General features: G+C 39.0%; 1 protein-coding gene across 2 annotated transcripts in view; it reads left to right on the top strand.

The window, feature by feature from the left end:
• LOC139449707 (dachshund homolog 1-like) overlaps positions 1 to 24,795 on the top strand; it is an 89,295-nt gene that overhangs the window by 33,919 nt on the left and 30,581 nt on the right. The window contains exons 3-5 of one of the 2 annotated variants that reach the window (XM_071231218.1): positions 11,553 to 11,745; positions 18,950 to 19,026; positions 19,799 to 19,927. In XM_071231218.1, coding sequence (XP_071087319.1) covers positions 11,553 to 11,745; positions 18,950 to 19,026; positions 19,799 to 19,927 — 399 coding nt within the window. Of the gene's footprint in view, positions 1 to 11,534; positions 11,746 to 18,949; positions 19,027 to 19,798; positions 19,928 to 24,795 lie in introns of both variants that reach the window. The other variant, XM_071231217.1, reaches the window with a different exon arrangement.

Below are 24,795 nucleotides of genomic sequence, written 5' to 3'. Positions count from 1 at the left end.
GGCCTATCAAGAAATGTTAAGTGAAGGAGGAAGTCATCCACTTTGTAGATGTTTACCAGTTTGATGAAGCTGCCAAGAACTGGGATAGTAACGTAGTAAGCATGTCATTTGCTGCACCGTTTACAACAGTCGCTGCCAGAGTGGTCTTGATTAGGTGAGCTACGGTATAAATCACTGGCAATAGGAATCCACACCTCAACGCCCAGTGACGGATCTTCAATTTCATGCCATCATATTTTCCCCCAATTTTTGTCCGCCCTAAAATATGAATTTCAAATTGGAATGCGTATTTTATTGTAAACTTAACTTGACAGCGTTAATTTTAAATAGTTTGAATTTGTTCCCCATCGCGCTGTATTCCCTGTCAGGCATTGGACACCGACGTGAGCCATACACTCATTCATAATTCAAAGCAGTTCTAAACATGAAAAGACCTTACGGGATAACGTGTACAAAAACCCGCTGAAAATTGTTTTCATCATATTTTTCTTTGAGCATAACTCCTTTGATCTTGAGAACATACCATGTTGCCAACTGCTCTTAACATCAGTGTTAACGCTTACCGCTTAACTGACTGCTTCTGAAACCAGAAATGATTTAAACATTGATTCTTCTTTACCGTGGCTTCAAAAAATCAAAGATAACAGGCAATGTTAGCCTAACCTTATTTGAAGGCAATAATTTTGTTTAGCGTGTAACATCTGTATTAATAAGTTGCATGTAAATCCGCTCCCCTTCTCCTGCATAAATCTAAGCCGATTATCCCTGTAATCCTCGCTGATAATCCTGTACCTTTGGTTTCAGAGGTGCTATACTGCTCTCGCTAAATTTATAATTTCTTTGAAAAATCAATGGTAAGGACTGCTCGGGAGCTGTTAGGAGCTGATCACTTATAGCTGCGGAGCACGAAAATCTATACCGAAATTCTATGAATTCACCAACCACTAATAGCCGAATGGCAGTCCTATCGCTGAAACAATAGACTTCTATGGCACCAACAAAGACGCGATACCTGATCACTCCATCCATTGTTTAGCTCGGTGACTTAGTAAGGAATTGGTCAGGGAGGAGTAAGATTCAGCATGAAGCCCAAGAAATTACTGGTTTATCGTCACAAACTTGTCACACATTGTATTTTTGTTATTGATTGCTAACTACGTATTTCCCTTTCCATTTTGTGATCCCTTCAGAATATAAACGGCTTTGGTTCACTCTCTGAACAAAGAGTCACGTCCATTCATCGCCTGACAGACTTAACAGTTGATCGGGAGGGTCTGAGAGATAATGGGACCAGCCTTTAATCCCTAAATAACTCCAACAAAATACGGTAGCAACAGTTGTTGAATCAAACATGATTAATGACTGGTAGTTTTGAAATTAAAATGCCTTACTGACATGTATTTAATGTGTGAAAATCGGGATTAATCAAACAATTATTTACATTTCTGGCACCAATTAAATAACGCTTTATCAAAAGGTCAAACTAACTTTTTTAATAGCGTGTCAATGGAGTAATTTTATATTTAAAATACATTTACATTGACTACTGTATCAATATTTAAAATAGAACTGATATATTTCTTTTATGTGTATCAATATTTAAAATAGAACTGATATATTTCTTTTATGTGTGTGGCGGGTTACCCTATACTGAGCTAAGGTAATAATGTTAAAACGCCTCTTCGTATGAATTATCGATGATATGAATTAATTTGATGCAATGCATTCAACATATTAATCAAAATCGAAGCCGAAATAAATATGCTCGTTTTTGCTCTCGGCTTTAACAAGCACCATCAAACAATCTTGAGTCATGTTGTGCAACAGCAAGGACAGTGGTTTCTATGAAATTGAAAGTAACACCAGTTTGGAAACGTTTACTTAAATCTTGTTCATGGTTGAAATTGACGCATGTCAATTTCCTTACCCTCATGTAGCTCTTAAAGCTTGCTGTAGTTTTGACGGTAATACATTGCAATTAATCAATTTCACCTGTCCGTACCTGTGCGAGGCCCACCATTCCATTCTTCTGGTCGCTCAATGGAGAGGCTGACATTGTCTCAAATAATCATATAAATACGTTGTAATTGTCCTAATAACTTAAAATGTTGCATTTTATATTTACTCAATGAAACACGTTTAATCTTATCTGTCTGTGGTCCCCTAAAGCAAAACGATGCACTTATCGATATGGAATAAGAATACAGCGTCATGCTCTTGAAATTTCTCATTGTGTTACCTGAAAAACGCTGAAGATGGCCTGGGTGAAACGGACATATGCTGGGGAGGGGTTTTTCATCACAACAAACGTGTCAAACAGACCGCTAATGTAGAAATGGATTGTGACAATGTTGGACAATGGGACATTTGAAAGCTAATTACATCTAATGCAGTCTCGAAAATATCATATGGATTTTCATCAGTAGAAAAAGAATTAATTCATAGGGGACTCGATTCTGGTGTTTCGCGCTGTTACTCAATAGAAGATGACAATGGATTAGTGTAATTGTTTTGCAGCAGTTAAATAGAATGAAATGGGTTGGATTATAGAATTTCTTGTGATTAGAGCAATTTATAGAAACATTATTGTATGGTAGAATAGTCTTCAGAGACTGTCCGACCGAAAGGCTTTGCATTAAACGACTAAATTGTCTACGTTCTTTGGCTGAGTCGTTAGATCTGTACAAGATAATGGCATCATCTATGGGTTCACGTTTGTAAAAACGTGATGTCTTTTTCATTAGTTTGACAGGTAAAGAAATGCACACTAGGGTGGTCGTGTTCTTTGCACTAGGAATTACTTTTCCTGGGGTCGGAATCAAATTAAGCTATGGATTAGTTCCAATGCACAGGTAGGACCAACTAACGTTACAGATGTGTGGGAAGTTATAACATGTCAATTTAACTATGTAACATGAATCTACATGGAGTCGTGTCGATAGCGCAATCCAGTTAAGTATCGATTGGCAGATTTGAAGGATTAAGTCTGCCGGTAAAATAAATTGAAATACACTATGAATGCAATCAAGAAAACAGATTGGGAATGAAATGTACCAATGGTCTAGTTGATTTCTCTCACCAGGGATGTCCTCCACACGAGTGAGTTTCTAGGAAACATATTTGCGTGGTTGAAAAATAAAACATATCGTCTTGCAGCTGAAAGTTTGGAAACAATTTTTGGGTCAAATAGTGCATGAATGTTAAAAATCTTTTTTAACATTCATGCACTATTTGACCCAAAAAGGACAGCGCAGCGTGGTTGTTAGGATCTGAAGTTTGGGTGAGGGGTAATGGTGGGAGTTTAGTGTAAGGATGAGGATGATATGATATCTGCACGAACTTTATCCTTATTGAGAGTTAATTGGGTAAAGGTCCATGTCGTCTTTTCTTTGAATACGTTAACACTCTCCCACCTACACCCCTAGCATAACACGGCTGATTTATCAGTGCACCCTTTTGCTACTGTATGCGAAGGACAGAAGTTCACTCTAGCATTCTCTGTAAGTGTAGAAGTAGACTGAAGACCAATAGAACGGTGTCTTTGTGTCGTTCACATTGCATAATTATTTGCGATTTTATCGACCAAACTCTCTGTCGCTTAAACTCATCGATTCAAGGGGTGAACATCAAAGCGCTTCTCATTGCTCCGCTTTCGAAATAACGATTAAAGCAACACGAACCGTGAAAGTAAAATTGTGTGTGGATTGTTAAAGCACCAGCCTTACAATACCCATGATTATTCGAGAACGAAGCATGAAATCGCCATCTTCATATTTAACTTTACAATGAAACCTCGTTAATCCGGACAATACATTTATACGAAGAATGTCCGGATTAACGGATTAATGAATCTTGGGTAAGGGTCGTGTCCCCTATGGAGAATATTCTGGTAACAATCGTCCGTTGTACTGAGTTTCCGGACTCCACAGGTTTCAGTTTATACGCCATGTCACACATTATTCGACCGTTCAACATCCCCAAAGCCATAGCGTCACATTCCCGATTTTATAGGACAACGCACGACTTGTTACAACACATTCATGTTTCAATATTTATCAACAAGACATACTATCTTCCCGCACAATCTACACCTGTCAATGAATATGGTACTATTAGTTTCATAATCATAATTCATAAGCAGACATAGGAATTGACGTCAAGGAATTGAAGAAATGTAAACCGTAACAATAAATACTAGCGAGCAAACAATGGAGATTGATACAAGTCCCATCATGAATATACAACTTTGAACTCCGCATAATCAGTAGATGTGAGACTTGATATACTATTTGAATATGGACGTTTGTTGGTATTCGAGGTTTACACGGCCTCCTCATATGAGTGTGGTTTCGTTCCAAAATATTTCTATGCGTAATCACGCATTTCATTGTCCTTGTGTCATTACAGCCGACGCCCTGTGCTCTATTTAAATACGGATAAATAGAAAACAAATGCAAAAAGTAATAACACAGCCAGTCACTGTAGCTCACCTTTCCAGATATGAGGATTAGTGAATAGAAGTGAGCGAATTGGGAGGTAAACATACTGTTTTGAAATTGGAGGTCTAATTGTCGATTAAATACCTCTTATTTTAATTTGGGACTGATGCGAGTTTTAAAGACTGTTTTTGTGACGGTGTTGGTGTGTGTTGTACTTGATTGTGTGTGTCCCGAAATAAATTTCATCATGTTGATAAGCTGTTGGTCTGACATAGAACAATTCTGACGGTAATCGATAGTCATTGTTAAATGCATAGTTATCTGCATCGGTGCGTAGGCGATCGATGTTGTCTTACGCCACTTTTTTGTGTGAAAAAAACATATAATTTTGAGTAATCGAATGAAATTAGATACCTGATCATATTTTGACCATTGAGAATCAAGCACTTTTCAGTGCCATGGGCGTTTTGGCTTGCCTATGTTTGGTAGCTTAGTTGTTAAACCATTCGATTCCCCATATCGGTACAATGTGTGAAGCTAAATGCTGATACCACTGTCGTGATATTGTTGAAATATTACTAAATGCAGCGTCAAACCACACTCACTCACTCACTCACTTATAACTGTAAATGTTCATGATCTTTTCAACCAGACGGTGACATCAAATTACAATTTCTGTAAATATTGATGGTAATGGAGAGAGTCAACATTTCGTCAAGATGATACGGTGAGCTACACATCTGTTCAAATGGTGCTTTACCGGTTCTGCAAAATAAAACACCTGCTTTTTGATAACTTACAAAAAACACTTAACGTGATCCGAAATAGCTTTTGCTGAAATAATGTCTTGCTATTTTATTTGTGTTTCCGAATTAGTTGTTTATTTGTTCAGTGGGTGAATGCCTGGCTCATTTGTTCCTCTGAACACAACATACCTTATCAGGTTCGGGGCATGATAAAGAACTAGGGCGGCCCTCTCCATGGATAATTAATCCTTCTTAAGTGTTATGGTATATATGTTAAGTATTTGAGGTGCATTGTGTGAACTACAATATGTATGAATACATTGACTCGGTCGTACACGACATTTACCAAGAAGCTTCACTGAAATGTTCACCCAAACATTATTTATCAAATATGAATGAACCAATATTGCAATGGGGCGGGCCACAATTATAACCTTCACCTTTTAAAAATGACGTTAGCGACAGTAGAATCGTGCGTGGGAGGAACTATTCTCACTCGCGGAAGGACTTTACCTTCTGTATTGTTCGGTTTTTACGTCATATCCTAGTTCCGACCAACGCCACATATTATATGGGTCTCACCACCATCATATATATCGTCAATCACGTGAAGAGTCTGTCCGGAGATCATAAGGTCGGTGGTTCGAATCCCGCTGCGTAAAACAAAACGACGTTAAAAGATGGTACTTGTGGTTACCCTGCCTGCGCTCGGCATTAAGGGGATAATGTAAGGAATGGTCGGCTCGGAGTCAGTATACCTTGCTGAAAACACTGCATCCGTTGTCTCGTGGTAGAGCATCATACCAAACCACTTTGTTACCCTACCGAGCGCTCATCCTTAAGCGGCTAAAACAAAGGACTGTCTGGCTCGGAGTCCGTATACTGTTTCTGTGCGGGGTGTTCATGTTAAACTGCGGCAGGGTGTTTCGATGGGTCAGCACCACGTACATGCACGCACACAACGTTGTCTAGGTCCACGATGAATGTGGTGTTCTACCCGCCTAACACTGTCCACTGTATTCTTACCATATATATTTATTCCCACCACTGACTACACTGCCGACGACGTCAGCGCCGTCTTCTCCCCTCACAGCCATGACTCGTCGAACCAGGTGGTCAGTGTTACCGATACGGCGTAAAATGTCACTCACTCATTCAAGGATCGTAATTCGACCTTCATCAGCAGCGATATGGTGCTCACGACGTGTTCACATTGCTCTCCTTAGACCCCGCCCGTTTCTCAGCACACGCCCACTCTGCTGCCCAGCTGACTCGTGCCATCTGGCATCCATTAAATTGCCTAAAGCTATATCCTCACTTTAGCCAAGTAATGTTTCGTAATGTCGCATATCCTCAAACCGATGTTGGCACTATGAACCAATATCGCATCCCAGATCTCACTCTCCCATCTATCTTGTTCCACTTTACCGCTTCGAGCACCCCTCCCATCTACGACCTCGCCCCTCCATCGGGTTAGAATAGGTCTTCAACAAGCCACGCTTGCCGTAAAAGGCGACTATATTTGTCGTAAGAGGCGACTAACGGGATCGGGTTGTCAGGCTTGGTTGATGCATGTCATCATATCTCAATTGCATGATCGATGCTCATGATGTCAATCACTGGATTGTCTGGTCTAGACACGATTATTTACAGACTGTCGTCATATATATTGCTTGTGCGGTGTTAAACAGCATACAAACTAACAAACACACCCGGCCCCTCCCTTCTACAAAAGTCTACAGAAGCGTCTATGTATGAGTGAGTGAGTGTTTCTTTACGCCAAGTTCCTTAATCGTCTTGTAAATAGCAATCCAGAAATAGCGTTATGAACAAACGATCAACGCCATCTGGGTACGACTACACACAATCAACCAGTCACTACACCCAACCCCTCCCCCTCCCCTCCCCCATCGCCATCAATTCCCATCACACAGGTGAACCCCTCACCCGGTTGACAACCTCCCCTCAAAGCCCCAATCGATGATACCTGCCTATGCAGAAGATACTATTTGTCCGAAGACTGATCCGAAGCCACGTTCATCCGCCGTATTGACTAATTACTTGTTTGGCTTGTACTGCATTGAACCCATATCTGTATCCCACTTGTACCTCTGAACTTCTGTTGTGATGCATTAACCACCCTGCGTCTAATATTGCTGATTACTCGGGCCTGGGGGAAGGAAACTCTACGATTACCGCAGCGATTCCTAGGGAATCTCAGAGCAATTTGCTTTCTTTCCCTTACACTATGATCAAGTAAAAATTCATGTTCTACCGTGGAGTGTTTGCTAACCAAGCTACGCATTGGCATCTGAATAGACGAGCACAACCCATGATGGACTAGTAAGGCATTGTCCTTTAAGAGTTCTCTTCAGAATTTGAGCTCAGACAAATAGAAATGAAACCAAATATGACGTTATTGTTCTACATCTATTTCTCTTGTCGTGTGGAAAACATTGTCAGCGCCACGACAGGAAGACTATTATGGCGTATCACCAGCTCATATGGCTTCCCTTTCTTTACATGTTGGTTTTGCTGCCTTGACAGAGAGGAAATGTAGTTTTCTATTTCTGATCAATTCAACTCTTGACGTCGAGTAATTTTGCTGAAGCACAAAAGCCCCGTAAACCCAAACAAAGGCTATCTTTAAGACAGTTGAAAGTGCTCTTCTATCGGCTAAAACTCAATAAGCCTGACAGGAAGATCGGTATGGTTGCATATGTCCGTGAATTTGCAGGACTTGGAAAGGAGAAAGTCTCAAACGTTTCATCCCTCCAACGTAATCCTGCCACAGTGTCCTGTATGAAGCAGATGCTACGAGACAAATCAAAACGCCAATAGTCTTCTAGTATAGCCAACTTGGGCAGCTGAGATCATAAGCCTTTATACAGAATTACCTGTGTCTCCTGCGTAGGACTATCAGCCGAAGGTCGGCGCTTTTAATCAATATTCCTCTACCTGTATTCCAACTCGCTTAGCCTCCGAGCATACTCGAGTTTTCTATAAGCAGCACAGGTGAAACCAAGGTATCTGCGAGAGTGAAACGCACACCGAGGCAACATTGTTAAAGAAAATACAGACAGATTGTTTGATCTGCTTCATGTTTTCGTGGTTTAGACGCTGTGAAGAGAATAGACCAGGTCGGAGGGTTCGCCTCGTGTGTCTTTCTATAGGTCCGCGCTGCCATGGAGCTTTAAATAAACTTTGAAAAAGTATAGATCTTCCTGTTCCTAACTAAAAACAAAGCGTTACACAAATCTGTGAAGTTAAATATAGTAGTTCTATTGATGGAAAGGTATATATTTATGCAAACTTAGGAATGTGGGTGACAATTTAAAGCGCATGTCGATGATACGAACAAAAGCCTCGAGGAATACAATACATTCGTATTCTTTCGGTACATGCATATATAAGGTAGAATAGCGACAAGATACGAAACCGACTACTACAATGATGTAAATGTAACATGTAAATGAAATTTGAATTCTATTGGCTGACAGTTAACTTATGTAATTGACGTAAAGTAAGTCAGCATGGTTTTACGCCGCTTTTAGACATATTCCGGCAATATCATGGTTGGGACACAAGATGGTATACGTACGGAGAATGGACCGGGTTTTCGGCGTGATAACGCAAACGCTTCAACCACTTGGCTACCCAATCGTCCTTGGGCGTATAGTGTAAAACAGGATTATATTTAACAAGAAAAAACATTTTTTCAGCCTTTGAGGACATAACGGGTCCTTTATCAGAACTTGAAGCGTCCGAAAAGAGACTTATATAAACTAGATGTTCGCAGACAAATATGTTCTTACAAATCTATAACCATATTTTTTTCTGATTTAGGTTGACATTGAATTAATTACATGTCATTTATAATTCACGACAGTGATGTAAGATATTTCATAATGTCCTTGACGCTACTGGCGAGATCACGCGACCTCACCGGCGTGACATTATCCACGGTGCATCTTCCCATAGAGCTACGCCTTGATTAACAGTATAGCGATTTCCCGTCCACCTTAAGCGCAACATTTGGACGACTTGACAATAAAAATATTATTGCTAGTCAGTTTATGTTTATACATGTAACATAAAGAAAGGCCATGTTTAGTTTATAACGATCCGTCAGAGGTATTATTTCCATAACAAATATATATCTTTGATGTAGAAATCTAAAGACGTTAGAATTGTTTGCTTGCTATGCTTTTGTTTATATTTAATTCAGCACACACGGTCTCCGATTCTGATTTAATATTTGGATAACGGGACCCGTCTCATCTAAGATAACAGACATGTTGAATATTACTGGTTTTCCAATAGCGACTATATATTCTGTTTTATCACGGTTGCTATCACGGGCTGAAATAAATACGCTTTCTTAGTGTCATTAAATGCCTATTTGTTGTCATTATAAATGACAGCTTGAAATAACGTTTGTCCACTCGGATGTAAGTTTTCTAAACATCCATGTACAGATGTCGCCATTTAATTCACTTCCTGTTCAGCCATGTTCTCAATTAATCGTGTTAGCCAAAGGGTTATTCGAAAAGCGGATTAATGATCTGAAACGGAAACATTTGAATTTTGAAGTGATACTGAATTCTAAGCATTTAATCAGATAAAGGCTTATTTAGAATTGAGGATATTTGGCTCAAAATAATATTGATCAGATTAAATGCGAAGGTTTAGCGATAACAATAACATTGAATAAGATAATGGACATTACTGCATCGCGTTCAAGATTATTGCACTTATAAAGCGTTATGTGTGTGTGTGTGTGTGTGTGTGTGTGTGTGTGTGTGTGTGTGTGCGCGCGCTTAATGCTGAGCGCCAGGCAGTGCAACAACAATTACCATCTTTAAACGTCCTTTGATATAACGGGGCCGGGGATCGAACCCCAACCTTTCGCTCTCCGGCACACGCTCTCGTTTTAAGTCTGAAGAAACGATCCTTGTTATGAGTCATTGAATCATGCAGAGGATGAAATATCCTACATGACACGTTATGTGAACTAAGGGAAGGGGTACGAGGTGGGGGTGGACTGATCTGGACTGGCCCCCACCTCACTCCTTTTTTTATTTAAAACTTCTTAATGAACTATAATATATGACCAAATGCTCAAAACGACCATTTATTTGAACAAAATATAATTGTGTCAACTCCCGCCAACCCCACCCCCACCCCCACCCCAACCCCCACCCCCGTTCTCCCCTCTTATATTAAGAGTCCCTACGAAATGTACATTCTTGATTTTGTGTACATTATGGGAGTACATTTTAGATGAAGGTGAACAATGAAACCCCTTGTAAAAACATCTATTTACACGAAACCATATTACTCATGCTGGAAATTGATAAAGCTATCAGTTACTGTAAGATCATATTATCTTTATATGGCAGGTGTATAACGTAAACCCCTGTCGTCCGCACTTCCGTCTGAGCACATGGCGACCGCCATATTGGATGCGGCACACTGGGTTAAATACAAATGTCGGAAGGGATATTGAACCGAATTCCGGCATCGGTCAGTCCCCGGAAGTTTGCACTGCCATAGTGACAAATGGGACAGTCGATCATTAAGTCATTTGACAGGAACAGCATAAAACTACAGGCTTAAGTGGGGGTTAATTTGGAATAATTAAATGCCGTGCTTTATAAAATTCAATGATTTGTCGAACGCAACTGAATTAAAACACGACCTTTGCATGACTTCTTCTTTTCTTCCTTTTTGATTAAAGAGCTATATTGGTAAATATCATATAAAATATTTTTATCAGAAGAACTGCATTTCTGATATCATCTGATTGAGTGAAAAGCAAAATTGAAAAAAAAGACATTTTTGTCTCGACAAATATGTTGATTCTGCTAAATTGACAGCATTTTCTCACTTCCTCTTGTTCTAATTTGAATTAAATAACTACGATTTAACTAACTGGGGTTTATAACACCAACCCATCAAACGAGTGAACAGCATTAAGCTGGGTCACCGTGTTGTCTTTCTACATGGGCGAAACTGGTTCGATTCCCCGGCCACTACAATGATGGTTTCCCTGTACCCTCTTATAATTCTGTGTTAGCCGGTGTACGTTTCCAAATATGAGAACACATAACACACATAAAACACTGCATATGTCCATCATAATAATTGTTCTTGCAATGGATACCATATATGGATAACACATTGAACCGTTATTCATGAAAATACATAAATATATTTTTTATGTAATTCAAATTTAATTCATATAAAACCATCTTCAAATGCTTCTTAATTTCTATAAAAATGATTGTGATGTGATTTGTATGTTTGTTTGTCAACCTTTTGATTTCTAATCAATAAATCGATATAGGTCTTTCGTATTTTCCAGGAGACAGGAAGTCCCTACTCAATGGCTTCCCACACCATCCGTATGCCATGGGACCTCTTCCTTTCATGCCCCTCACTCACCCTATGATGTCACCCCCAGTCTCCATGGCAATGGCTCAGCACCTAGGCCTAAGACCTGACGGATCAATCATCAAAGACAGGTCAAGCTCAGAGTCGGATCTCATGTCGCCCAGGTACGTCTATGCGTTTGTTCTTACGCAATGCGTGTGCGTTAATATGTTGTGTATAGATAGTAATGATATTGTCGGTCTGTGAACCGATATAGTTCATCGTGGGTTCTTTTATTATGGTAAATATAAAACGTCAACGCCAGAGAATAACCAGTCTCGATTATCCGACATTGGGCTAAAAAGGCAATGGGAAAAACTAGAAATAGGGAAAAATGTGGAATAAGCAAAATGTAATAGAGAAATGACTCAACCTAGAATTGAAAATGTCGGAAAGGTCGTCAAGTATATGTGTTTAACGTGTAGGTTATTGGTACGCATTCATGTGTGTGATATGCGTTTGTTAATCAATTAAATGTATTTTTCTTCTTTTAATCAGCAACGATTCACTTATGATTCAAAATTGATTCAATATGAAATGGAAAACATGCGATGAGTGTAATAGGAAGCCTGAACTCGAGAATATCATCTACTGTTATCAGTATTTTATTCTTTAAGAGTGAGTGAGTGAGTGAGTGAGTGAATGAGTATGGTTTTACGCCGCTTTTAGCAATATTCCAGCAATATCACGGCGGGGTATTCTTTAAGAAAAAGACATTGTTGCAAAATATATGCTATGTGCATTAATCATTATACACCCATTTTAACTTTTTCGCATGTATCACGGTATGTTGAAATGAGGAATGTGACCAGAACATAGCACGGTTAGTGTGTGATCGCGCTGGCAGTACTGGGAAAAACACCACGAGTAATGATGCGACACAGAATTAGTTTTTCGAAGTCCTCTAAAACCCATTTACTTTGTACCTGAAACGAAGGGAAAACGTTTATCTCGTACGTTGTGAAAATAGACAACCGTGGTAATTGCATTTAGCACAAATGTACGATATTACAATAAACATGAGGATTATGTGTTGATATCTGTTAGAATTGTCATGTAAATGGAGTCAGTGCATGTGTAATCTCTATCTCCCGCCTCGAGGTAAATAAGCCTATATTACGCTCCGTGAATAGAAGTGGATAGAAGTGCGTTGTACTTTGTAGCTCGAAGATAAATATCTAAATGTGTTTTTTCTTCAATACTTTTGGATTTATAATGGGAATTCCTAATCTCTGTGAAATCTATACTTGTCATAAACCGTACAGAAAGATGTGCCTTAACTTTAAATAATTTATCAACTTCTACGAGGTTATAAATATCAACTTTATGAGGTTTGTAAAGAGATGCTAAGTTCAAAATGTTGAAAACAGAAATTACGAATTTAATTTATGCGGTCTGGATAAATAGAACATTTTCAGAGGGTATCATGTTACATTCAATTAAAGAACATTAATGATTGTTTCATTCAAATGGTTTTAACCCCCAAACATTCTTAAAACGACCACAAAGAAAGGAAGCGGATGAACGGAGCTGCAAGTACTGTTGAAGTATGGATAAGCGAAGACGTATCCTAATTAAAGCGGAATATTTTGAAAAAAGAAATGTGTGAGAGAATGACAAAGCAAATAAATATCTAAACAAAGAAGTGAATGTGTGAGAATAGTAAATAAAGTACAGACTGAAGATAGTTAGAGTAACATATAAATAATCATTCTGTATTTATTAGTAAGAGCGGTAGGTCGACGAGTTCACCTTGTCTCAAACCTATATCAAAAAACAAATTATGAAATGTCAAAACTGAGGGTATATGTGACGGTTCCTCATCCTTCTGATATAGAAAGTGTTATCCACTTCTCATTCTCCCAATGAATAAACCGTGAACATTCGGTTGGCCCCAGTCCAAAGAAAAAGTAAATATATGCAACCTTTCAAGTGATATGTTACACCTGGGAAGCTCCCTGGTGCTTCTTGTAGAAGATGAAGCACATGCGGCAAACAAATTATTTGTCAAGCCCATGCTTGAGGCACAATAAAATGTAAGATGCAGATTGAATCCCTACACACAGTACTTGTACTATCTTGATTTACTAAAACATCTTGCTATGCATAATGAAATAATTAATTATGATATTTTCGTCATAAAGCAGCAAGAATCCGATGGAGGCAGCTGGAGCCTCGTCTTGAAAATCTATCAAACACGTGAAAGTGTTTAGAAACCTATTTCTGATAGAAAATGACAAAATAATGAGAAAAACCCAATTTGTGGTAAGAAAATTATTGCTGACGATTTGATGACAAATCATTTGTTTCTTTGATCCCGGCTTATATATCAAAAACGGAACAGAACTCACAAAGAAGTTGGCCATGTCGGGCATTGCGAGATTTCCTCAAACAAAACTGAGGTTTGTATGAAAACGCCTGACGTTGGTGCCCGCTATGTGCGCTGTCTTGAAACTATTGGCTTCTCACAATTCTGTAATTAATAACAGATTGTTGTAAAGTTTGGCAAGCCGGGGGAAACATATGTCCCGCTCTCTCCGTCAGTTTATCTGCAGTACTCTCACAGATGGTGTGTATATTGCCATTAAAACAAGAAATTGTTGGGCAAGTGGAAAAGTAATTTTGTTAGCACCCTCGGCCGAGTAAGGGGATCTGTGGAGGGGGATACAGGGGGATAGAGTGAGCACTCGGTGAACCCTGGGTCCCTCAAGTACAATCGTTTCGTGTATACCCCTCGCGAATGGCTTCACTTTGGTTCGAGCACCGACGTTGTTACCATTAGGAGCCGGATAGATATCGTGTAGTTGGAGCGGTTAGTACAAGGCTTATATATCTCTTGCGTTTGGAACGGTTAGTACAAGGCTTATAAGAATTCTAGCTTTGCGAACGGTTAGTTCAAGGCTTATAGATCTCTCATGTTTTGAACGGTTAGTACAACGCTATTACATCTGTAGCATTTTGGACGGTTAGTACAAGGCTTATATATCTTTAGTAGTTTGAATGATATTACAAGACTTATAATGCCTTTTAGGTATTTTGAATGGTTTGTATAAGGCTTATAGATGTCTAGTATTTGGAGTGGTTTGTACAAGATAGCGTAGATAGATTTGGCGGATGTGGTTGTCAGTGCAAGAACTTAGATACATGTGGCTGATGTGGTTGCTAGTGCAAGAACCTAGATACATTTGGCTGATGTGGTTGTTAGTGCAAGAACCTAGATACATGTGGCTGTTGTGGTTACTAGTGCAAGAACCTAGATACATGTGACTGATATGGTTGTTAGTGCAAGAACCTAGATATATGTGGCTGGTGTGGCTGCTAGTGCAAGAACCTAGATATATGTGGCTGGTGTGGCTGCTAGTGCAAGAACCTAGATATATGTGGCTGGTGTGGCTGCTAGTGCAAGAACCTAGATATATGTGGCTGGTGTGGCTGCTAGTGCAAGAACCTAGATATATGTGGCTGGTGTGGCTGCTAGTGCAAGAACCTAGATATATGTGGCTGGTGTGGCTGCTAGTGCAAGAACCTAGATATATGTGGCTGGTGTGGCTGCTAGTGCAAGAACCTAGATATATGTGGCTGGTGTGGCTGCTAGTGCAAGAACCTAGATATATGTGGCTGGTGTGGCTGCTAGTGCAAGAACCTAGATATATGTGGCTGGTGTGGCTGCTAGTGCAAGAACCTAGATATATGTGGCTGGTGTGGCTGCTAGTGCAAGAACCTAGATACATTTGGCTGGTGTGGCTGCTAGTGCAAGAACCTAGATATATGTGGCTGATGTGGCTGCTAGTGCAAGAACCTAGATATATGTGGCTGATGTGGCTGCTAGTGCAAGAACCTAGATACATTTGGCTGGTGTGGCTGCTAGTGCAAGAACGTAGATATATGTGGCTGGTGTGGCTGCTAGTGCAAGAACGTAGATACGTTTGTCTGATGTGGATGTTTGCACAAGAACAGCCACAGGAAACCTTCACGTATACGGCTAGACACCATCACTTTTACAGTCATTAAACCCCTTTACTTATGCAGTCACATACCTTATTCAGCCAGGCGCCTTAACTTATACAGCTAGACACATTCACGTACTTAGCCACAAGACATCTTCACTTACACAACCCCTGGGCACCTTCACTTATACAGCCACTAGACACCTTCACTTATACAGTCATAAAACTCTTAGTCACTTATACAGCCACTATACACCTTTACTTATACAACCTCTCGACACCTTCACTTATACAGCCACTAGACACCTTCACTTATACAACCTCTCGACACCTTCACTTATACAGCCACTATACACCTTTACTCATACAACCTCTCGACACCTTCACTTATACAGCCACTATACACCTTTACTTATACAACCTCTCGACACCTTCACTTATACAGCCACTATACACCTTTACTTATACAACCTCTCGACAACTTCACTTATACAGCCACTATACACCTTCACTAATACAGACACTAGACACCCTCACTTATACAACATCTTGACACCTTCACTTATACAACCTCTCGACACCTCCACTTATACAACCACTAGACACCTTCACTTATACAATCTCGTGACACCTTCACATATACAACCACTAGACACCTTCACTAATACAGCCACTAGACACCTTCACTTATACAATCTCTTGACACCTTCACATATACAACCACTAGACACCTTCACTAATACAGCCACTAGACACCTTCACTTATACAATCTCTTGACACCTTCACATATACAACCACTAGACACCTTCACTAATACAGCCACTAGACACCTTCACTTATACAACCTCTTGTCACCTTCACTTATACAACCATAAGACATCTTCAGTTATACAACCACTAGACAACTTTAGGCGTATGTTTAATGTACATCTGACGCAAAATTGATCATAAGCAACAGAGAATGTAACAGATGCAGAAAAGCTAATGTTATTATTGACCCCTCATAGATACCTTATCTGCGCAGTATAAAGTTCCGGATCGATAATAATATTTATGAGATTTTGTTTCAGCTGCGAATACCATATAAAACATGTTGCATAACGCTAAATATCCAAATTGACCCAAACTGTAGCCTATGAGAATGATTGATACCGTAATATGAACAAAAAGATTAAGATGTTTAATGATTTTGAAAAGAAATATTTTACTAAGCCCACTTAGTCACTGAGTTGTGACTGGGTTTAGAAAAAATATGTACATGTATGCGGGATAAGCGTCCCTGATCGATCAGAAACCAGACACAGTATTATAACAAGACTTGATAGTCATCCATTCTGTACAAAATAAGCGTTCAGTATTTCTGATGCCCTCAAGACAAAACCATCGAGACTCAAGAACCTAACACACCTTCTTGTTCATGGTACTTCTCCCACGAACATATAATCGCAATTTGGCTTTCTTTATACTTTTGTTGAAAGCAGAAAGGAACTCACTTGAAGTCAAAAATAAAGAATTTTCACAAAAGACAATGCATCTCACATATGTTTGTCAGGGTTTTTCTCAAAATACAACATGCAACTGATTAACGTTCGCTCACGCATCCAAAGAAATTTGTTTCCAATTGTTAAAAACAAATGCTCCACACGCCCTTTCTTTATAAAGTAATTGTCGTGTCGCGTTAAGCACAATCTCTTTACGGCTATTGGCATCGATTGATGAAAACAACACAGTGCTTTTTATCTTCAAATGAATTTATTGTTTGGCTTGAAACTGCTTTCCGTGACTGTTGTTTTGAACAACGGTAAGGACGTATATGAAAATCGTTTCGTATGCCTTACAACGCGTGCTTTTCACTTGTATTGCAAATAGATTTCAGCACAATACTTGGCTTCGACCTGGCTTCCGTTTCCATTTGATAATGGCGGTGGGATGATGGCTCTTCATAGACAGACGAACGTTGCTGTAATGCCATCGACATGCGGATTCAATCCCACACGTATTAAATCAACGACGATTAGAGCCAAGTCGTCTTGCTTTTGTTGAAGTTCGCTCAATTGCACTATTGCTGCGAACGCATGAAACAAAAGATAAAATATTGACATGTGCGCCAAACCTGTTTTGCGCACTCCAACAGGTATACTCTTAATTGAAGAGACAGGCTTTAGAAAGAGAGTAAATGTGCTTCCGCTTTCAGAGGTAATTTTCAAATACCAAAGATTTATCAAAGGGAGATAACTATGTATCATCTCCTCAGAAAAGGAAGTTCAAATAACTTGAGAGTTATTTTTGTTCTATAATTCGTCATAGAAGATGATTTCTTTGTTTGGACTTGATCAAATGATTCATGGCAGCTAAAAAAAAGTTGTTTTTCAATTGGATAAATATTTATTGCAAAACACAATATGCGTCAGAAATTTGTATCTAGGACTTCAAAGTCTCCTCATATTGAAGAACCTAAGCGTCATCAACCAGACATCTATATATACGCACACAAAACCATGGTAATCAACTAGGTAAAGCTTTAATGCTCTCATCAATGAGAAAGTGTGAAAGGCATGTTCTGTAAAAGTAGCACAATATTTTCTTTATCTGAATGTTTAACTTACATACTTCGCAAAAACATGGTTAATATTTTTTATCTCTTTAAATTTTTTAACAGAGAGCATGATTTGCATCGCGGAAGGACGTAAATACTAGGACGAGGATATTCATAAAAACAAGTTTCGTCCCCCACAGTTTCTAAACTAACAGAGGTTTAAGCACATCTTAGGGTTGTTATGTTTCTAAGTGTGTTACTTAAATGACGTCGGTGTATGCTAAATCATTTCATCAAGAGGCTGATTAAATCTATTTATCTATTGATCGGAATTTCTTTGGTATTTATGACTAATCCTTATCTGGCGTTCTTGAGAGTAAAGCTAATATAGTATCCACGGTCAATGGTGTTAGCCTGATGGAGGAAAATAAGGAAATAAAGAAATTAAAGCAAATGCACAACCAGTGCATCGGTGATTGTGCAAGGGAGGTAACCCAGTTACACTATCTGAGATACAAGCGTTGTCTTATATAGTCCAGTGGTTAAAGCAATCGCTATAGACGTCGAAAATCTTGATAAATAAAAGAGTAACGTTCCTTGTGTCCTTGGTGATACTTATAATTGGAGTGTGCATCTCACTCACTTACTTCAAATGATAACTTTATCTATCTTATGTTCGGTGGGGTAGTGTTTGCTCGTCACGCCGAAGTCCCGGGTACGATTCCCCACATGGGTGCAATGTGTGAAACCCATTTCTGGTGTGCACAGCCGATGTATTCTGGATTGTTGCTAAAAGCGGCGTAAATCCCAACTCATTCACTCATTCGCCTTGTTATGTTTTTCAGAGGTCGCGATGACGGTATTGGCAAATCCCCCTATGACACTGACCGGAGTCATCCCCGGATGATGGACAACGATTCAAGTGAGCGACCACTATATCTTTAAAGCGCCAATAAAAAAGGCAACTGCTCTGAGTAGCCTTTAAACCTCTCACATTCTTCACAGTTGCCTAGTATTGTGGCTAAAGCGTTCGTTTGTCACGCCGAAAGTCCGGCTTCGCTGTAGAAAACACATTTGAGGTGTCCCCCGCCGTGATATTGCTGTAATAAAAGCGGTATAATACCAATATCACTCACCATCTTTCACGATAATGTATAACAGACGGTATGTATAGGTATGGTTGTTTTAAAAGAATATTTTTACTTTTATTCTATTTTCCAATGTCAAAACATTCAACATTTTTGTTCATCATAGAGTGTACATTAAATTCTTAAACAGACTCGGTCGGTGGGGTAGCCTTGTGGTTAAAGCGTTCGCTTGTCACGCCGAAGACCTGGATTCGATTCTCCACATGGGTACAATGTGTGAAGCCCATTTTTGGAGTACAAAGCCGTTACGTTGCTGGAATATTGCTAAAAGCGGCGTAAAAACATTCTTACTCACTCATTATGCAGACTCTCCCTCTCTAATATTTTCTTATAAAACAAAAATCACGATTTCTTTCCGCTGCTATTAAAAGGCAGCATAATTTATTTCACCTATTAAATAATCCCAGTCTATTTTTCGGATATGATGTTAAGTCGAATTTCTTGGTATTAACAACACATGGCTAAAGATCCAGTTTTCACATCCCTTTACCTTTCGAGTCTCAATGCGACAAATGTTTGACCACATTATCGGGTGTCTTGTTTCAGACAAACCACTCAACCTCCACGTCAATGGGCACCTTAAAGATGCTTATAAATCAGTCGGGCCCCTCAGAAGTGATGATGACGATGACGACCCGGATGATGACAAAATGTCAGAGGATGACCGAGATGACGGTAAGAAGAGCTATCTGCCCTTGTTTCTTGATCTTACCGCATGGGGGCGCATACATCGTCACATGACCTTGTGTACAACAATGGCGGTTGGGAAGCTTTGTTAGTTTTATATGTGTATTTGCTTCCATATATTTAAATCTCGACATCTTTGAACAACGGAATTAGGTGCAGTAATTTCATAGGTTCGCATTTTCTGAAGAACGTTATGAAATCGCTAAGCGGGAAAGCTTGATACAAAGACAGCCAAATGCGGATTACAACAAAACCTAACCAAACAAGCTCCCAAGAGTCCTTCGAAGTGCATTTTAATCCTATGAGTTCCTCTTTAGTTCGCACACATAAAATTCATATTTCTTGTCTCGTCTCAGCGATTCCCCCATTTGTATTGTACCCGTCCAGGTGAGATGGAAAGGGGGGAGGGACCAAGGGGGGTCGCCTTCCATCCAGCTTCTTGCACGAGACTCGTAGGTCGCTTTTGTCCTGTGACAAGATTAATGCTTCGCGGGTCAGAGGCTCGAGAAAATGGTTCCCCGAGTTAAAGCATTCGGAAAAAAGGACACACTTGTTTTCATTTCAGAGCTGAGAAACACACTGGGTAGCTAATGAGACGTGCTGTAATATTTAACCATTTGAAAATTTAATGGCCTATAAACTTATTATTTAATAGTTCGAAGTATTCCATTTTAATCGCTTGTATTATAAAACAGGCAGACAGAATGTGTTACAACAGAAATGCGTTCTCGGGCGTTCATAGATTCGGATACCTTTCCCCTTACAAAAGACACAATAGTCGCCTCAGTATACTCATGCATAGCTAATCTAACAATTTGTTTTCTTTAAAACGAAAAAATATTCTTTTTCCATCTCGATTCTAATGGGGGTTTATGTGGATAATATGACGTCTTAACGTTGATGTTTCTGTGGATTTATTTGAATCCAGTGTGGGCTAGTTGTACTCCCTGTCCACAATGTTGTACATATGAGTGGCTGTTTGATCCACGTAATGACACATCGCATGTAGCACCACCTTGTTCCTTCCGCGGAATAATGGAACTATTTCTCGATATAATAGAGGTGTACATTTGGTGCACTCAATGATCAACTAAAATGCCTTCCACGACTCTAGTTTGTTGTAGAAACAAGGCCTTTCTCCGCATGTTAAAAAAGACCTATGAAAACATATTGCATTTATCAAATAATCCCCATTTATTTTGCAGATTGTTTAAATACACCCAGCTTTTTTGTACGTCTCGTGGCAAAAGCTCCATTGGCCTTCCTGACAAATTGGCTTTTGCGATCACAATTTTCTCACCTTGTGACTAGGGCGAAATGTGGCTAAAAAATTAAAACAAGTAAAAGACCAGATTTTGACGCGATTAAAACATCTTTTAATCGAAAGTTGATATCATTGTTTGAATGAACCAATTCCCTTCCTCTACATAAATGTAATATTGTACACGGGTATCATAAAGCGATATGTATTAACAGCTATGGATGACTGTTTGTCGTAACGTTGCATAATAAGTGATATGTTACAGGAATAGTTGTAAAAGTTGCAGCGTGTTCGACGGTATTGACAGGACAATGAAAGAGGTCTACTCGCTTCATAATTTAAGTGTCTTATTTTCCCAAATGTTGCCGGGTGGGCCAACTTTCCAATTGATTTCAAGTTAATATGACAAGCACACTAATAAAATTTATTGTCGTGCAACACGCTTTGAACATATAATCTATGTACTGCCCCCGGTGCAGTGTTTTATGTAAATATTCTTCCAAATTTGACATGCTTGCCTCAGGCTCCTAAATCTCATCTGTATTAATTAAAGGATAACAGCCGGTATTGACAATTTGACGTGTTGGTTTGGTCACGTATCATACAAATGACGAGATTGGTCATGTGATCTGTATATACAAGTCATGCATGTATGCGAAATATGTTTGATACTTTTTAGAATTTTTGTTTGTTTTTAGTTGTATATTTTGCTTTTTGCGTTATATGGGTGTGCTGTGGTACTTTAGGCATCCTTTGAGTGTTTGTTTACTAAATGATTAGAAGAAAATGCATTCTGTTCGATATTTATATTGATAAGGAATCACACTCTAGTTTTAATCAATACTCGTCAGCTCAAGACATTTAACCTAATCGACATGTGATGAATAACGTGTGGTTTCCAAGACTACTGTTTCACCCAAAAGAGCAAATAAATATTGATTCTGGCTGTCTTACCCTTAAATAAATTTCGCTTGTATGTAATTGACATAATATGTTGCAAGGAAAACATACGATTGACAAGTGTTGACTGCTGGTACTTTCATTCTCGTATGTAAGTAATAATATGATTCAGAAATGGGGGGCACGTGGAAATTCAATTATCTGTACTTAACATTGCAATGTACGCTTTCTGTGTGAAATATACGTTATCGTGATATAGCTCCGCCTAGCTGCCAAACTGCAATTGACATAACTTGTCTAATGCACGGAGTGACACAGGATTAAATTACATCAACATGTCGCCCAACTGTATAGAATTAAACGGCTGCGTTAATCAGCTTTCATAATTACACCTTGATTACTATGGTGCTTTCTAATTAATTTAGTATTATTGGGCGATTGAACTTATGATCAGTAAAAAGCTTTCATCAGGTTGTAACTGTTCGACCCTAAGTCTTGCCAAGTCTGAACCGGCTCATGTTTCAAGTCTGTTCATATGCGACCTGACTCAATCTCCCTAAATGAGCATTATAATTACGAAGGTTGTATTCTGGGGGACAACTCAAAGCCTTATTTATTCTCATAATACGGTGAAAGCTTTGATCTTTGTGGCATTCGTTCATTTCAATTTCTGTTTCCCCTGGGTTTGCCGTTGTCTCTGATTTACTGGGTCTGCGTAATGGAGGTTTAATTTGGTTTTCCCCTTGACCGCCTGTTTTGCAAATGTTTTGATTATCGAATCCCGTACAATTCAAAGCCACGTCGTCTCGGAATAACATGAGCGGTAAACCGGCAACTGTAACGTTGTATTCATGCGCAGAGAAATTATTTCAAAAATAGACATCCAAAGCGAATGATTTCTCTTTTTTCCACAATGATATTAACTAAGAATATGTGGAAATGACGAGGGGACTCGTCTCATTAGCTTAGCGAAGAGACGGCCTAAATATCAATTATCTCAAAGGCCACCTGAGCCCTTTGGGAATTCTGTCATTTGAGTAATAAACATTACAGTCATGTGAATTTAGCCAGGTAATGGGAATTTTCAACCACTGCAATTGAGTGATTAGGCAAACTTCTATAACCGTATTTGCTTTGAGAATCGGGAGTCGCAGAATAATAGGAACAAATAACTGAACAAAAATACGAATTTCGACTTTTGACTCCGGGATGAAAGAGCCGCGGTTAATGCAGTATAAACAGGTATCAGGAAGATTGTTTGCCATATCAAAGAATAGAAAGAAAAGAAATCATTAAAGATGAAAATACGACTTTTCTTGGACTGGATCTGGTCAGGTTATGGAGCAAGCTGCCTCAAGCCAAACAGGGCTGGCTACGTTATCACTAGCGGTGTGCTTATACATACATGCACATAATAATCAGACGTCGATGTAATCATGCGATTAATGAATTTCCCAATATAAGTAGATGCTAGGTTTTAAATGGATGTATTGTACCCCTACAATTTGCATTTTGTGCGTTCTGGCTGAATGAGAAGTATACTTATTTTTAATATAGAATATTATCTCGTTATCTGGCGCGTGATTTTTCTATTTATGTGTTATAGCTAATTCCGTGGGTATTGAATTGCTTACATTCCGATAGGCTAAATACGCCTCGAGATCGCTGTTCGTACGTTGAATCGCACAGGGGATAATTAAAGATGTATCTTATGCTATCTGAATAGGAAGGATTGATTGATAGGAATAGTGTTGATGGCCATTGGCACGAAACGTGTGTTAATAGGAACGGATTTTGTTTGGAAGAAAGCTCATTATGATGCACAAATGAGATTTTTATGATTGATAATATGGATTGTATACGATGTATGCGAAGTTTTGTTGTCCATAATCAATACATGCTTATAACAATAATTATATAGAGTGGGCATAGCCATTTTGCTATCGTGATAAAGTTTTGTTTAAAAGTTTAGGATTTGAAAAAGAGAATTTCAAAATGTATCCCAAGAATACAGTTCGACAGGTTCGGTTATTATTATGCGATGTAATACAATAATAATCATAAATACAAGTGTTAGCCATCATTATGGGAATAACATGCCGCTTGTCAAATGATATTTACAAGTTTATTGTTGTTATGCATTTTTTTACGAAACTGTTGCCATGTGGGTGAAAAGTAAGCAAATAATTAGTGGGAAGGAAACTGATATTGCTAACAGTAAACATGAGTGCGAAACGGTGTTCAACCCATTCAATACAAGTGCATTCTAAGCTATTATTGCAAAGCAAACACACGAAAACATATTTATTTTCAATCAACAAAACGCCTTCACAGTTAGAGAAACACGAACCCTCAGCCATGTCGGATCAAGCCATATGTATCAACTTATTCCGTTCACACTAGTCCGAAAAGCAGTTAACCACATCGTACAAAAAGAAAAATAAACTTTTCTGGAATCCTAAACAAATATGACTAAATGATTACTGTGATGCCAAAGAGAAGGGAACATGTAGATGCGTATTTGTTTATACATATTAGCACGTGAGGAAACATCTGGCGATTTGGTAGGATTCGCATCATATTACAAACTCCTTACAGGTCAGTGAGTGGAGTTTACAAAGTTGAGTGCAAAACGGAGTCGCCTATGGTATTGGATTGTGCACATCTCTGTTTGCACCATGTTGCATGCTGCGTT

Source organism: Haliotis cracherodii, unplaced genomic scaffold (assembly GCF_022045235.1).
Source record: "Haliotis cracherodii isolate W230 unplaced genomic scaffold, xgHalCrac1.p SCAF_8, whole genome shotgun sequence".
In the NCBI taxonomy this organism is placed as follows: domain Eukaryota; kingdom Metazoa; phylum Mollusca; class Gastropoda; order Lepetellida; family Haliotidae; genus Haliotis; species Haliotis cracherodii.
Note: the sequence above shows the minus strand (reverse complement) of the source record. Positions and strands in the feature narration are given on the sequence as shown.